General features: G+C 38.6%; 1 protein-coding gene across 6 annotated transcripts in view; it reads left to right on the top strand.

Annotated features, from left to right (window-relative positions):
* MARK1 (microtubule affinity regulating kinase 1) overlaps positions 1-16,577 on the top strand; it is a 319,041-nt gene that overhangs the window by 278,222 nt on the left and 24,242 nt on the right. For all 6 annotated transcript variants that reach the window (XM_072759558.1, XM_072759560.1, XM_072759559.1 and 3 more), the window contains 4 exons: positions 666-722; positions 5,032-5,268; positions 5,356-5,475; positions 15,727-15,826. In XM_072759558.1, the coding sequence (XP_072615659.1) occupies positions 666-722; positions 5,032-5,268; positions 5,356-5,475; positions 15,727-15,826 (514 nt within the window). The remainder of the gene's footprint in view (positions 1-665; positions 723-5,031; positions 5,269-5,355; positions 5,476-15,726; positions 15,827-16,577) is intronic.

Below are 16,577 nucleotides of genomic sequence, written 5' to 3' on the forward strand. Positions count from 1 at the left end.
ATCCCCAAAGAGCCCTATATAATGGCTAAAAATTACAATTACATACAAAATCTAGTTAGGGAAAGAATACTTTGCCTGATTGACCTAATAACAGGTTTAATATTAATTTGATTCCCCCCCCCTTTTTTTTGATAATTGGGTTTCATCTTAAGGCTGAACAGTTTTCCCATTTCTTTATATATGAACAAATACAGGACGATGCCAAATACCCCACTGATAAGTTCTTAGTAAATTGGCCTTACTTAAAAAACATGCCTGGAATACATTTGATAATAATTCCTAAAATAGACTGATTCATATGTGCCAAAGCTCTTATCCCAACGTTGGAATAAACCATTTGATCAGAACTGCAAACTACACACTTGTCCATGTCAGTAGAGAAATGTAGCAGCCCATAAAAATTTTCATGGACTCTGACAAATATTTTACTGTTTTAATAAGAGAATGCTGCTTATCTATACTGTCCACATTTAAAAGTGAACTTTTCCTTAAAAAAAAAAAAAAACAGTGAACTTTTCCTCATTTTAACTTTATTCAGAACTATTCAATGCTACTTTGAAATTTAAGTTGATAATTTATCTCAATTGAAGATGATCATTGGGGGGAAATTGCAGTGTTTTTAGCATAAAATAATTATGTATCTTTTATCCAAATATTTATTTTAGATTGTATCTGCTGTGCAGTATTGCCATCAAAAGTGCATTGTTCACCGTGATCTTAAGGTAAGCCACTGAGTTGATAACAAAAAGCTTAATCATGAACAGATGTTTTTTAGTATTAGAGCCATCTTTGCAGTTGCTTAATTGTGCCTGGCACTCCAAGGAAGGAGTTTTTACATCATCTTCATAGCAACATCATAAAAGGCAGTATTTTCTCTGAGAAAAGAAAAAATAGGAAGGAGAAGTTATATGGTGTTAAAGGCTCGAGGATTTGATTCACCATTAATAAGCTTGTTTTAATAGATAAATCTGGAACTTTGTCCCCACTAAAAATGCCTGAGATCCCATTCTGTCAGAAGCATGGTAGGGCACATGACCAGGTTTGTCTGCTGTAAGTCCCAGAGTTCATTCTCTGTGTTAAAGTTCAAGGAAACAGGGGGAGCCTGTAAATGATTTTGCAAACATCAAACGCATGTGATGAGTATAAATTAGCATATTTTGGAATAAGAAATTTTAACAGTCAGGAAAAGTTTGTGGCAGTCAACATGGGAGCACAGATATCTCTTCAGGGTACTCTCTCATTTCCTCTGGGTTTATACCCAGAAGAAAGATTGCTGGATCATGTGGTAGTTCCACTTTTATATTCTCAAGGAAGCTCCATCCTATTTTCCATAATGGCTCTACCAATCTACATTCCCACCAACTAGACAGGAGTTCCCATTTCTCCACAGTTTTACCAACACTTATTATCTTTTATATTTTTGGTGGTAGCCATTCTAACAGGTGGGAAGTGTTATTGTGCTTGTGATTTACAGATCCCTGATGGTTAGTGATGTTGGGCACCTTTTCATATACCTCTTGACCATTTGTATGTCTTTAGAAAATGTCAGTTCAGGGACTTCCGCTCGTTTTTTAATTGTGATGTTTATTTTTTTGCTACTGAGTTTTATGAGTTCCTTATGTATTTTGGATATCCTTTATTAGATGTAAAGTTTGCAAATATTCTCTCCCAATCCACAGGTTACCTTTCTGTTGATGGTTTCCTTTCCTATGCAGAAGCTCTTTAGCTTGAATGAAGTCTCTCATTTCTTTTTGCTTTGGCTGCTGAGCTTTTGGTGTCACATTCAAAAAGTTAATACTGTATTGTATGCTAGGAAATTTGCTTCAGACAGTAGATTTATTTATATGAGTGTGCCCTCATCACACACACACAAATAACTAAGTGAGGAGGTAATAAGTTAATTAGTTTGGTTGTTGTAATTATTTCACTGTGTATATAAAATAATTTTGAGACATACCTTAAGTATATATGTATATAATTTTTATTTTTAAAAATGTAAAATAAGGGTGCCTGGGTAGCACAGTTGGTTGAGCATCCATCTCTTGATTTGGGCTCAGACATGCTCTTGGTGTTGGGAGATCCAGCCTCACCTGAGGCTCTGTGCTCAGCGGGGAGCTGCTTGACAATTCTCTCTCTTCCTCTCCCTCTGCTCCTCCCCCTGCCCTGTGTGCTCACTCCCCTCACCTCAATAAATAAATTTTAAAAAGAAAGAAATGGTATGGCCAAATAGGTGTGATATTTTTTCTTTTATTAAAAGTAAAAAGTCCTGGAACTGAAATATTTGTCTTTTTTCCCTCCCTCTTTCTCTCTTCCTACAAACTTAACTTTCATCGTTCCTTACCTAGGAGTCTATTTTTCTTTTATTACTTTTCTCCCCATGACCTCTGTCAGTTACTAGTACTAGTTTGTATTCTACTTAAAAATACAGTTTTAAGGGGCACCTGGGTGGCTCAGTTGGCTAAGTGTCTGACTCCTGATCTCAGCTCAGGTCTTGATCTCAGGGTCATGAGTTCAAGCCCCATTGGGCTCCATACTGGGCATGGAGCTACTTAAAAACAAAAACAAAAACAAAAACAAAAAACCACTGTCTTAAGCACTTGTCAGAAATCTAATCCTGTATTTTGGCTCCATTTTTCTGAGGTTGCAGATTTTCTACTGCTCCAAAATTTTCTATTTCTTAGTTTCCTCCTGCAACTATTTTAAGGAGAAATCACTTCTACAAAGAAAGAGAAAGGAGAGGACTGTTCCCTGGCTGTGTGTTTGACACCCACCTATCCTCTCATTTGCTATATGAACAGAAATCTGAGGAAAAAATGAATCATGTTCAACACCCTGAGTTTCCCTCCAGTCAGGGGACACGTTTTCCCGTGCGCTCCTGGAGCAGACCCCAGAGTCCCTCCCAGCTCAGCTCTTGCAGGGCAGCTTGTGTGCTTCAATATCCATCCAGACCTCATCACAGAAACTAGGAAAGTCCAGCTTGCTCACACTTGGTCACAGAAATTTACAATGACCAGGCCCTTATTCAGAACATCAAAATAACTTGGTTTTGTCACACAGCCCATCAGTGTTAGAATTTAAGATGAATCTCCCAAATTTATGTGCTATTTATGTCATAAACGGACCTCATTATTATCACATATATTTGGGTGTTAGATGTACCTCCATTTCTCAAAACCGATATCCCAAGCTAGCATGCCTTAGAAAAGGAAAAAAGGAGGGTGAGGGAGGGAAGAGCTGTGTGGTAGGCAGAGTGCCTGGCTCTGGAGCAATAGAGAGAACTCTGGTTTTCATTGTAGCTAAATTTTACTCCTTTTGTAACCCCATAAAATATATCTACAAAATAATATATAATTCCTTAGGCCATCAGTTACAAAAGAGTTTGGAATAAAACATGTACAAAAGCAAAGACTATATTGAATTGCTTGTATTTACAAAAGGCACATTTAAAACTTTTTTTTTTTTTTTAATGATTCAGGATTTTGGAAAACCAGCTTCTAACAATATCGGGGTGGAAATATCACTGCTTTCTACCAAAATATACCTCCAGAAGAGAATCTAGGGTTTTGTTTTGTTTTGTTTTGTTTTTTAAGATTTTATTTATTTATTCATGAGAGACACAGAGAGAGAGGCAGAGACACAGGCAGAGGGAGAAGCAGGCTCCATGCAAGGATCCCAACGTGGGACCCAATCCCAGGTCTCCAGGATCACGCCCTGAGCTGAAGGCAGGCACTAAACTGCTGAGCCACCTAGGGATCCCCTTGTTTTTTTTGTTTTTGTTTTTGTTTTTGTTTTGAGAATCTAGTTTTAGAACAGCGAAAGGAAACTTAAACAAGGTCTAGTGAAGCTGTATTGTATTGTTTAGTTTTACTAAAAGAACAAAACTTTGCTGGGGAAGCATTCTATAAGAGAAGACAAAGGATCGAATTCGGTAGTCAGAGAACCCCTGGCTGGCAGTTATTTTAAGTATACTCTTGAGCTTTGCATTAACCAATGATACTCTATTAAAATAGAGCACTTTTGAGTAAACTTGTTGGTTTAAGCCCCAAAAGGGCTAGTGTTATGTTAACTTGTATTTTTAAAAATAGGTCATATTAAGGTACAGTTCCAGGATGTTTATTACCATGAAGAAAAAAAAAATGGGTTTAATGTAATGTGTAGAAGGGGGCACCTGGGTAGCTCAGTGGTTGAGCGTCTGTGTTTAGCTCTGGTTGCAATCCCGGGGTTCTGGGATCAAGTCCTGCTTCAAGCTCCCCGCAGGGAGCCTGCCCTCTCCCTCTGCCTATGTCTTTGCCTTTCTGTGTTTCTCATGAATAAATAAAATCTTTAAAAAAAAAAAATGTGTGGAAGAAAAAAGTGTTTTAAGTAACGTTTTTCAAATAGTTGCAGGATACCCTTATAAACGAGAGCTTCCTTTTTATAGCATTAAAATTAATCTTATAGGGGATCCCTGGGTGGTTCAGTGGTTTAGCGCCTGCCTTTGGAGTCCCGGGATCGAGTCCCACGTCGGGCTCCTGGCATGAAGCCTGCTTCTTCCTCCTCCTGTGTCTCTGCCTCTCTCTGTCTCTCTCTCTGTCTCTGTCTCTCTCTCTCTCTCTATGTCTATCATAAATAAATAAATAAATCTTTAAAAAAATAAAATTAAATTAATCTTATATAGATGTGATTCTGAAGAGTTATGGATTGAAGCACCATGCTGGGCTTCTAATTTGATGATATGCTTAAAAATGAAAAGCAAAAGGGGTGCCTGGATGGCTCAGTCAGTTGAGCCTCTGACTCTTGATTTCAGCGCAGGTCGTGCTTTCAGGGTCATGAGACTGAGCCCTCCATGGGGTTCTGTGCTGGGCATGGAGCCTGCTCCCTCTCCCTCTGTCCTGCCCCACTCCTCCCCATGGCATACTCTCTCTCTCTCTCTCTCTCTCTGAAAAAAAAAAAAAGAGAGAGAAGCAAGAAATATATGTTGATCTGAAACAATTATAATAAATATTTTGCTTGACGTAGGCATTTACATTGTCCTTCTTATTTTTCTCTTAGGCTGAAAACCTTCTCCTTGATGCTGATATGAATATTAAAATTGCTGACTTTGGTTTTAGTAATGAATTTACAGTTGGGAACAAATTGGACACATTTTGTGGAAGCCCGCCCTATGCTGCCCCTGAGCTTTTCCAAGGAAAGAAGTATGATGGGCCTGAAGTGGACGTGTGGAGTCTCGGCGTCATTCTCTATACACTAGTCAGTGGCTCCTTGCCTTTTGATGGCCAGAATTTGAAGGTATCCGTGAAATTCAGTACTAATCTTTTATATCCAGGCGTGATCACTTCAGCAGCCAGTCATGAGTGCTTCCTTTGCCTTTTTAAGGAACTACGGGAGCGAGTCTTACGAGGGAAGTACCGTATTCCTTTCTATATGTCCACTGACTGTGAAAATCTTCTGAAGAAATTATTGGTGCTGAATCCAATAAAGAGAGGCAGCTTAGAAGTAAGTACTTTTTTGTACTCCAGATTTAAAGTTCAACAATTAAAATATTCTAAGAACTGAAGCACATTTTCAATAATTCCTCCCTGGTCGTTTTTTTGTTTTTGTTTTGTTTTGTTTGGAAAATCGGCAAGTCATGCAACTTGTTTAGAACTAGTGAAGGCAACATGATTCTTTCGCTACTCAAAAGTTATCACAGTCTGTTTCTTTAAAGACAGTTATTCCTTCTTTGTCCTGCAATGAAGTATCAAATTAAGACAACATAAAAATAGGAATAAAATTGGCTTTTTGTTGAAGAAGGGGGAAAACCTGGCCTCTGTGAGAAATTGCTTGCACCAATATGAGAACCGTGTATTTAGCAGTATAGATATTTGGAAGATTAAAAAAAAAATCAGATGAAAGGGTGCCTGAGTGGCTCAGTCCATTGAGCCACTAGGTGTCTGCCTTCATCTCATGTCATGATCCCAGGGTCCTGGGATCGAGTCCTACATCACGTTCCCTGCTCAATGGACAGTCTGCTTCTCCCTCTCTACCACTTGTGCTCTCTCTCTCTCTCTCTCTCGGGCTCCATCTCTCAAATAAATAATTAAAATATTTTTTAAAAAGTTCTAATCCAGTATTTCATGACTGTATCTGAACTTAGAAGCTGATATTTAAAAAATTTAAAGAAATCTCTGATAACAGAAAATGTACAATTTAAGTAGAACATACTAGAAACAGGAATTTTATTTCTTAACACACTGTTCTGTTGTCTATCTACGTTCCACATGTCTTATAATAGTTGCTATTATACTACAAAGGTACTAACATGTTATAGCCAAATAATATCAGAGGTTCACACAACCCAAATATCTAACCTTTTTTCCTGCTGACACTGCAATTAAACAACTTATTTCTAAGTATTTCGCCCATCTAAGAATGATGTTTTAACCAATACTAAGATAATTCAGAGATCCAGCATATATTGTTCACTGGTACTCTTTTGTCTTCATTTATTTGCCTTAGTAGATGGGGTACAAAATTCAGAGAATTAATCTCATTTAAACCGTACTTTTTAGTGTAGCAATGGGGCTTTCTGGCAGAGACTTCATGCTGGTTAGGAGGCAACCTTGTAGTGAGCCATCCCTGTGTACAGAGCTCTCAGCTTAGTTTGGGCTTTGTAATTTTATTTCCACAAATAATTTCCACTAAAATATACAATGCATTTTGGTGGAAGTTAAAAGATGGTGATATAAAATAATTTCCCCTGGGAGATTATCTTAAATGCTTTACATCAGTGAATCACATATCGGCTATTTTTTACTGACTTATTTGTTTAAATGCAGTTAGTTCCTTCCCATAATTTTTGTGGGTTTTTTTTTTTTTTTTTGGTCCTTTGTGGGTAAAAGGATATGTTAGTAATGTTTTCAGAGAGAGGCCTGTGAAAAAAGAAAAGCCTCCTTTAATGTTACTACTTTTTTAAACTTATTTTTAACCATTATTCATAGGAAGTTATGTGAAACAGTGAAAAAGTTAAAACTGTTGACTCTCACTTCAATTCTAAAATTTTATGGCAACAGGGGACCCTGGCTGGCTCAGGTGGAGGAGCATGTGACTCTTCATCTTGGGGTCGTGAGTTCAAGCCCCATGTTGGATGTAGAGCTTATTAGTTACAAAAAAATAAAGACTATTTAAAAAATAAGTAAAATTTTACGGCAACCTGAGTCTTTCTTAATCCTGCTTTATGACCCACTTCTATCATAGGAATCTAGTTTATCTGAATGTCACTTAATAAAATGTCCTTGGTTGAGGCGTCAGCTTAACTCATGAGAAGAACAAAAAGAACAGACAAAATTATTATAGATGTTGTAAATCTCTTAGTTTGTCTAAGTATGATGTACTTAGTCACTTAAAGATGATTAATTTACAGTAGCCACATATTTAAGTCTTTCATCCTTAGCATTAAAATGCAAAGGATTAAAGTATTAGAATTCTGGGTTGAACTTAAAAGCCAAATTATTATACTAAAACATTTGATCATCAGAATCTCAACTTGATGTATTTGAATATAGTCTGGAACCTTCTGTTCCAGCTTATCAAAACTAAGTTTTCCAGCCACAGACCCATGAGTGTGCATTGGAAATATTATCATAAAATTGCAGCTATGGCCGTACGAAGGCTGTCTGCTTCACAGTTCCCAGAAATAACTTTCCAGAGAAGCCTGACACTGTTTAAAAAAAAAAAAAAAAAGGGAAGAAAAATTTCTTACACTAACCCTTGAGAAACTCCCCTTGAAATAGCAATGATGTCAAAGATTATTTTAATCTTCTTTTATCTTTCATACCAACTTCAGGAGCAACTATACAGCAAAAAAAAAATCCTCTAAAAAAATAGCTGTTTTCAAAACACCAGTCTTGAGTGCATAAACATAAATTTTGGTACAGTAGTAATGTTTCCTGTCATGTTGCATTCTTTTTCTTCTTTTGACTTAAAAGCTTGGGGCTATGTACTTTCTGCTTTACCATAAGCATGAGCTCCTTCCTTGCCAGTAGCAGTGTTGTTTTCTTTGGGTTATGTATCATCCCCTACTTGTGGCACATTTCAGTTGTTTCCATTGTTTTTACTAAAAATAATGTGATATACTTTTTTCTCCTTTGGGATATATGCTTGGATATATTCTCCAGAGTGTAATTAGTGCGTCAAAGGGTATAAACAGTCTGGTATTCATTGCTAAAAGATTGTGTGTGATCTAAGGTATTTGAAGGTATCTATTCTTTACAGCTTGAATCAGTATTTGATACAATTTCTAATATTTGAGGCCTTTAAGGTAGTTACATAGTTTGTCATAATTGCTTCAATTTGTATTTACTTCATCAGAGACAATGCTTAATATTTTTAATGACTAGGGTAACTTTGCTCCTTTGTATAAAAGCTCTCTGTGTCTCTGAGCTGCTTATCTAATGGAGTCCAGTTAATCAGCCTTGCAAATCTGTATCAGCTTTGTACATTTTAATATGAAATATTTCCTCTCTTAATTCTTATATTTGTAAAAGAATGGAACTGTATGTAGTTTTTTCAGTGTTATTTGAATATCAAGAGTTGACTGAGGAGAGCAAACACTAGTCTTTCTTCACCATATAACATGTTAATATTTGAAATTCAATTTAAAGAATCTTATGTGGCTATTTATTATCTTACTAAACTTCAGATTTAACTCAGATATCCTCCTGTTGCTTCTCAAACTAAGACTACATACTTTATTAAAGTCTTTCTTAAAGCCTTATATGTTAAGTACCTTATTTATCCCCCATGAAAATAAAACGAATGAAATTAGTTTCACATTCTACTTGCTTGACCTGTTGTCTCTAGAACTAAACGGTTACATAATTTTTTTCAGGTTCTATATATGAAAGCTGGCAGAGTGTGTTCATTGCACTAATAACAGGAAGGATAGTATCACACATGATTTTAAAAGGATTTGTGTTTATGTTATGTACTATTTTTTCCCTAGTTATTGGAATATTGGTGTATCTAGATATTAGAAAAAAAACTAACAATTTTTTTCTGCTATCCCCTCTATGTATGTCTTTAATTTTTGCAGTCCTTAACTGGAGTGGACTATGTTACCTTTCAAAATAATGCAAAATTTGAAGCAAAGGCAAAACTCCTCTTTATTGCCCTTTCTCTGTCATCTGTGTTCCTCCGCAAAAAAATATTTATTTGTGCTTTAACACCTCTTCAGCTGCTGCTAAGATGATCTTAAAAATCTTGCTTGTGTCTGCCAAATACAAGAGGCAATAAAGCAAATAATAATAATAATAGTAAAAATAATGTTTTTAATGCACGTTTTCTAAGTACAGATTCAGAAGCATATGGTGAACTTTTATAGGGGTTGAAACCATTTAAGAAAAATTATTTCCATCTGGCTATCCTACTAAAGTCCATAAATTTTTAATGTGCACCTTAAGTGTAGGGTGTATATTTCCATTATTAGTTTCTTTTTTTTTATTTCTTTATAATTCATCTGAATCAGTTATTTTGATAGAATTTCTCAGCAAGTAGTCATCTATGTTCATTGGCTAAACTCTTGTTCGGTTTGGAATGCTGTTTGACCTCTTGTTTCTCATTTTGAGATACCTCAGGGGCACCTGGCTGGCTCAGTCAGTGGAGCATGTGACTCTCAATCTTGGGGTTATGAGTTCAAGCCCTACATTGGGCATAGAGATTACTTTTTAAAAAAAAGAAAGGAGAGACATCTCAAAGGAAATCTAAAATGGATTAGTTTATTCAGCTGGTCTAGTGCAGTTTGCTGGCTTGGTGATTTGTACCCTGCCTGAAACTACACAGGTCAGGTTCCGTGAACACTCCCCTGTGACGCAGCACCTCCATTTCAGAAGGGGGCGGGGACTGGCATTTCTGCCTTGGCCTCAAAGCTAAAACTCTTTTAGCACACTTTTTTGAATAGTTAATTCTGTTGTGTGTTCAGATTTTTTTCAGGTTTCGTGAGTAAATCTCATTTCCCCAAATAAAAGACAAGTTGCCAGAGGATTTGATCCACATACATATTTTTCCTTGATGTGGACAGATACCTAATGGTCATGAAATGAACACCAAATAAACACAGTGTAATTGAGAAACCTCAGAAAACTCGGATGATCTTTAGTTTGCTTTTAATTGCCTTTTGTCCAGCTATCAAATCTCTTATTGCTCCTGTGTTTCTTACCTAAGTCATGGATATCCTATTCATTCTACCAAACACCTGAATTAAAACCTTAGAACCCTCTTAGATGCCCCCCTTTCTTTCCCTCATTCCCAGAACAAATCCTGTCATCCAGTGCTTTGAGTTGTACCTCAAGCTTTTCTTTCTTCCATTTCCGCAGCCCGCGATTGTCTGTGTCCCGGGCATTCTAGCAACTTCTTCAGTCCTTGTCATTGCTAAGCTCCTCTCAACAGTTCACTATACCCAGAACTCCTGTAGCAGCTTTATTTTAAAATACTGCCCAGTTCAAAAGCGACAACAGGCACGTGTGCTGGGAAAGATAGTGCAAGACACGGTCTTTATCCTCAAGGACTCCAGCTTTAGTGAAGGAGACACGCAAGTGCCCTCTCAGTATCTCAGGCCTTCAGAGAAGCTCCCTCTTCTGGACCGCCTCGCCTCCTCTCTGCTGACGCCTCTAGCTCTCAGCCTTTGTACGTGTGTCTTCCACTTAGACAAAGACACCCTTCAATCCCACGGTGCCCATCCAGTTTCCCTTCTTGTTCCTCCCTTTCTGCCCTGACTTTTTTGTTTTGTTCTCTTTTTAAATACTTTTATTTTTAAATTTTTTTATAAATTTATTTTTTATTGATGTTCAATTTGCCAACATATAGCATGACATCCAGTGCTCATCCCATCAAGTGCCCCCATCAGTGCCCGTCACCCAGTCACCCCCACCCCCGCCCACCTCCCTTTCTACCACCCCTAGTTCGTTTCCCAGAGTTAGGGGTCTCTCATGTTCTGTCTCCCTTTCTGATATTTCCCACTCATTTTTTTCTGCCCTTTTAAAGAAGCATCTCTGCTTAGAGTCAGCAGTGCCAGGCCTCCAGCAACCACCCCGATGAAGCCACCTCCTCTTTGCTCCTCAACACAGCACCTGCTTTTTGAGCAGTCACCTGAGTCGACAGGACACCACTGTGCCCTCTTCTAAAGACTCTTACCTTGTTTTTCAGGTCCCACTGTGCAGATTTTCCTCCTCCCTTGACGTGGTGGGTTACTTTTCTTCCTAACCCTTAAATGTTACTATTTCACAGGGCTCTGCCGTCAGGCCCTCTTCCACTCATTCGGACTCTATTAGGTTTTCCTTGAGAATCCCACCCGCTCCACAGCTTCCATTATCGTGTGTTGGCTGTCTCTGAATCTCCATCCCCAGCCCAGGTTTCCCTTGAGCTTCTCTGGAGTTTACAGAACGTGTCTGTTTAGATAACCCATAGCATCTCGAACTCAGCTACCACAAAACTCAGCCGCGTGCTTCCCCATCTGGCCTCCTTCTCCTTCCGAACGTGCTTTCTCAGTGAATGCTGTCAACTGCTGCTCAGTTGTCAACTGGGAACCTTGGCTCCATCTTTTTCTGAATTGTCTCACCTCATCATACCTCCTCATATCCAGTCACAAAGTTTTGTTGATTTTTACCAGCCAGATATTGAAAATGTCTCTTTTCCCATTGCCACTGCCTTGTTTGAGTCAGACTGGCACCCTCTTTCTCCTAGATTCTCGCTAAAGCCTCTTAGCTGACTTCTGGGCTTCCAGTGATGAACCCCTCCAACCCACTCTCCGCACACTGCCCAGAGAGACTTCAGAATTGCACCCTCCAAAGATGTCCCTCATGTGATTGAAAGAAACCCTCCAGTCCCTGTGAATTTTCCCCCCTCATCTTGCCTCACCACCCACCTCACTACATATGTTCCAGGCTTACCAAACCTGCTGCAACCCAGACAAGCACCACCTTCGTTTGCCCTTGGGCTTCTTCACACCTGCTGCGCCCTCTGCCTAGGTCCCTCACACTCTCCCTTCCAGGTCTTTGTTGAATGATGAACTCTTACTCTTCCAGAATCTGACTCACCAAAAATTTGGCCATTTATAAATCTCTCTCCATTAGTTGTTATTTTCAGACTCTTAACATTGTCATCTTAAACTTGAGAACATCACTGAGGACTTAATTTGAATTTATTGAAAAACCAGAATAGGGGGACCTGGGTGGTTCAGTGGTTGAGCATCTGCCTTTGGCTCAGGTCATGATCCTGGGGTCCTGGGATCAAGTCCCGAATGAGGCTGCCCATGGAGAGCCTGCTTCTCCCTCTGCCTATGTCTCTGCCTCTTTCTCTCTCTCTGTGTCTCATGAATTAATAAATAAAATCTTAAAAAAAAACAAACAAACAGGAATTTATGTCTATCTGATGTCTGTTAGTTTCCTTCTTTGCCCAGACTCATTCATCGTAGTATCAAAAAACATGCAAAGAATTCCCATTAAAAAGTAATGTGTTGTGGGGCACCTGGGTTGTGGCTCAGATGTTTGTCTGCCTTCAGATCCGGTCATGATACTGGGGTCCTGGGATCGAGCCCCATGAATTCCCATTAAAAAGTAATGTGCTGTGGGGCACCTGGGTTGTGGCTCAGGTGTTTGTCTGCCTTCAGATCGAGCCATGATACTGGGGTCCTGGGATCGAGCCCCATGTTGGGCTCCCTGCTCAGCAGGGAGTCTGCTTCTCCCTCTCCTCCTACTTGTGCGCGATCGCTGTCTCACTCTCATATGTGCACATGTGTGTGGAGCGCGGTGGAGTTGGTTCTATTTATTTGGAACATGTTTAAAGGCTTTCATTTTTAAGCCTCAACTGAGTTGCCACCTCCGTGGGCCTCCCTCAGCGCGGTCCAGCTGTGGAAGTGAGTCACTCTGGGTGTCAGGGAGTAGGTGGGCTGAATTAGAGCTTGCCAAGTACTGGCGGGATTGCACGTACTGTGTAGCTCTCCTGACGTAGTCCTTTGTATTTTTTAAGATTCTTACATATTCCCCTTCCAACCTAGGAAATTCTACCAACAGCAGAATTTTACTTCTGCAGATACTGGGGCCCAACTGCTGTTGTCTAGGCTTTTGCCAGACATACTGTTTGAGAAGGGGGAGTTGAGGAACAGGAAGGACCTTAACATTTTGGGAAATCATGTAGCTGGTGTTTGCAGCTCTGCTTTTTCCCTTCCCCTCCCCCAGTGTGGACCTTCCCCAGTACTTTCCTTTATTGATGAATAATCACTAAAGACTAGTGACAGCATTATTATTTTTTTGAGTTTATAAAGGGTCTATTTCTATTTTTTTTTTATTTCTATTTAAATGAGCTGGATAATGTACTTAAATTTTTTAATGTGAATATATACATTTTCTTTATCCATTCATCTGCCAGTAAACACTTAGCTCAGAGAAAGACAAAAACCATATCATCTCATTTATATGTAGAATCTAAAAAGAAAAAAAAAATGAGAAATGAGAACAGATCGAGGGTTGCCAGAGGTGGGAGATTGTGGGTGGATGAAATAAGTAAAAGTGGTCTAAAGGCACAAGTTTCCAGTTATAAGTTGAGTCAGTTACAGGGATGTTAATGTACAACATAGTGACTGTGGTTAATTATACTGCATTGTAGGTGTATTTGAAAGTTGCTAAGAGAGTAGATCTTAAAACTTTTCATCATGAAGAAAAAAATTATAACTAAGTGAAGTGATGGGTGTTAACTTACTGTGGTGCTCATTTCATAATATTTATATGTTTATATATCACATTATGTTGTATACCTTAAACTAATACAAAGTTTATATGTCAGCTATATCTCAATAAAATGAGGGGGGAGGAAGAAGAAAGTTAGTGGTGATCTTTTAAGAGTTACAGGTCTGCATAATTTTAAACATATTTAATTATCTACATATTTTCACTGAAATATATGTCATGTGACCAGAATCTTTGGAAAATCCCTCCCATCCAGAACCTCAGTGTTCTTACAGATCCCAGTCCTTAGAGGCACACTCTGGAGATCTGTCTTCTAGTGAATGACTTTAACTAAGTAAGGGGAAGGTATCTGGGCAAACAATTAGCCTCAAAAGGATCTCTGTACGGAATGTTACTTTTCTGTTTAGTAGAATATTAGCAAGTGAAGTCTAAAAATGGAGAATATACTTTGCAGGGCCTGGGCAAAGAATATCAATATATCAACACCTAGAATGTTTCTGAATGAAAGCCTAGGATTCAGTAGTAATAAAATGTTAAAAAAAAATTTCCAAATTAATACAGAATCATTGCCCCAGAATTATTCCCCACTAGTTGTCTTTGTGTGTGTGTAGTAAATAACACATGAATTTATACTCTACGCTTTTAAGAATACATTACAGTATTGTTACCTGTGTGTCCACTGTTAGACAGCAGATCTCTGGCACTTGTTCCCCTTGCATGAGTGAGACTCTGTACCATTGAACAGCTCCCTGTCGCCCCCTCTCCCAGCACCTGGCAAACACCATTCTACTTCGCATTTCTAGGAGATCAGCCACCTTAGATACCTCATGTAATGATTATCTGTCTTTTTGTGGCTGGTTTATTTCACTGAGAAATATCCTCAAGTTTCATCCACAATATATGTATGGATTGCATTTTGTTTTAAGGCTGAATAACATTCCACTGTGTGTATATTTTCTTTATCATTCATCTATCAGATGTGTCGGTTGGTCTACATCCTGGCTATTGTGAGTAATGTTTCGATGAACATGGGTGTGCAAATACCCTTCAGTATCCTGTTTCAGTTCTTTTGACTATATACCCAGAGATGGAATAACTAGATTATATACATAGTTGTACTGTTAAATTTTATGAGGAACCTCCATACAGTTGCCAATAGCAGTGACACCATTTTACAGCCATACCAACAAGTGCACAAGGGTTCCGGTTTCTCCACATGCTCACCCATGCTTGTTATTTTCATTGTTTTCCATGGTAGCCATCCTAACAGATAGGAGGTGGCACCTCATCATGGTTTTTATTTCTTCGATGATTAGTGATGCTAGCATCTTTTCATATGCTTATTGGCTCTTGGTATATATTCTTTTGGAGAAGTATCTGAGTTCTTTACCCTTTTTTTAATCAGGCAGTTTTTATTTTTACTGAGTTGTAGGATTTACTGTACATATTGTGAGTATTAATGGTTGTGAATATTTTCACATTCCATAGGGTGCCCCCATTATTGTGCCTTTTAACAAAGTAGGACTGACTCTTGTTATAACATCACTTAAATTTGACTCTGGTAATTCACATCAATCTCTGTCTTCACCCAGATTCTTGTTCATCCCTGACTCTAGGCTTCCATTTTGACCATTCTCCCCTGCCATATTCTCTGAGCTGTCTTTATTGACTAAACCCTGACTTCTACTCCCCATGATCTCTGCTTTCTTTTTCTTTTTTTTTTTTTTTAAGATTTTATTTATTTATTCATGAGCGACAGAGAGACAGAGACATAGGCAGAGGGAGAAGGAGGCTCCCTGGGGGGAGCCCAATGTGGCACCTTATCCCAGGACCTTGGATCATGCCCTGAACCAAAGGCAGATGCTCAACCACTGAACCTCCCAGGTACCCCATCAAACTGGAAACTAACTTTAGATTGAAAACCTTATTCTTGTTGAGTGAACCAAAATTTCACATTTCCTAAAATAGAGCTAAAATAAGTGGTGGAATATTCTGATTGGCCAAACATAATGTAAAGTTTATTTCCTAGCAAATAATGAAAGATCGGTGGATGAATGTTGGTCATGAAGAGGAAGAACTAAAGCCATATGCTGAGCCTGAACCGGACTTCAATGACACGAAGAGAATAGGTAAGTATTTAAATACTGTGAGATGTGCTGTCTCTTTGCTATAAGAGACCTGTAGTCTACTAAAATAGTGTTTAGAAATATAAATAGAAACAATTCTTATTTGAAAAATACTTGCATTGTCATCTTTTCTTTCCATAAATATGCACCAAACATTACAAATTTCAAGTTTGTCCACATGTACATTATAATCTAATTCAGTTGTTGACAACAGTAATATAAAAATTAAAATAATGTAGATGAACCTTGTTCTTTTCTTTCAGCAATCCCCAACAGGAGGAATGACTGGTTTAAGTGTCAGCAGTGATCAGATTAATAAGTATCAGTAAAACATAGTGTGTATTTTAACCAAAAATGTGGAGGCACTTGAGCCAAGGGGATGAACACTTTGGCTCCCCTTCCTATTTCCCAGTGTCTTGGCAGGGTGCTTCCTCCCACACCCATCCAGCGCTCTGCTTCCAACCTGTTCTCTTCACTACCAAAGCCTCAGAAACTCACAGCTGAGTCATCTTGACTGTGCTCCTGACTCGAGAGCAGAGGGGCAAGGAAGGGTATTCGAGGGGGTTAGGAATCCGAGCAGAACAACTGTGGAATCCAACCTTTCAAAGAAGATTCAACCTGCCTTCAGATCAGAAAGCAGAAATGTTAAAAGATGGGAGAAATGACTCCATGTGTGGCTGAGGGTGTGTTACGAGATTGACAAAAAGAGAGAAGAAGGGATTTTGTGAGTGTCACAGATAGTGTGTCTGGCTGG

The sequence above is a fragment of the Vulpes vulpes genome, chromosome 5, assembly GCF_048418805.1.
Source record: "Vulpes vulpes isolate BD-2025 chromosome 5, VulVul3, whole genome shotgun sequence".
NCBI lineage: Eukaryota > Metazoa > Chordata > Mammalia > Carnivora > Canidae > Vulpes > Vulpes vulpes.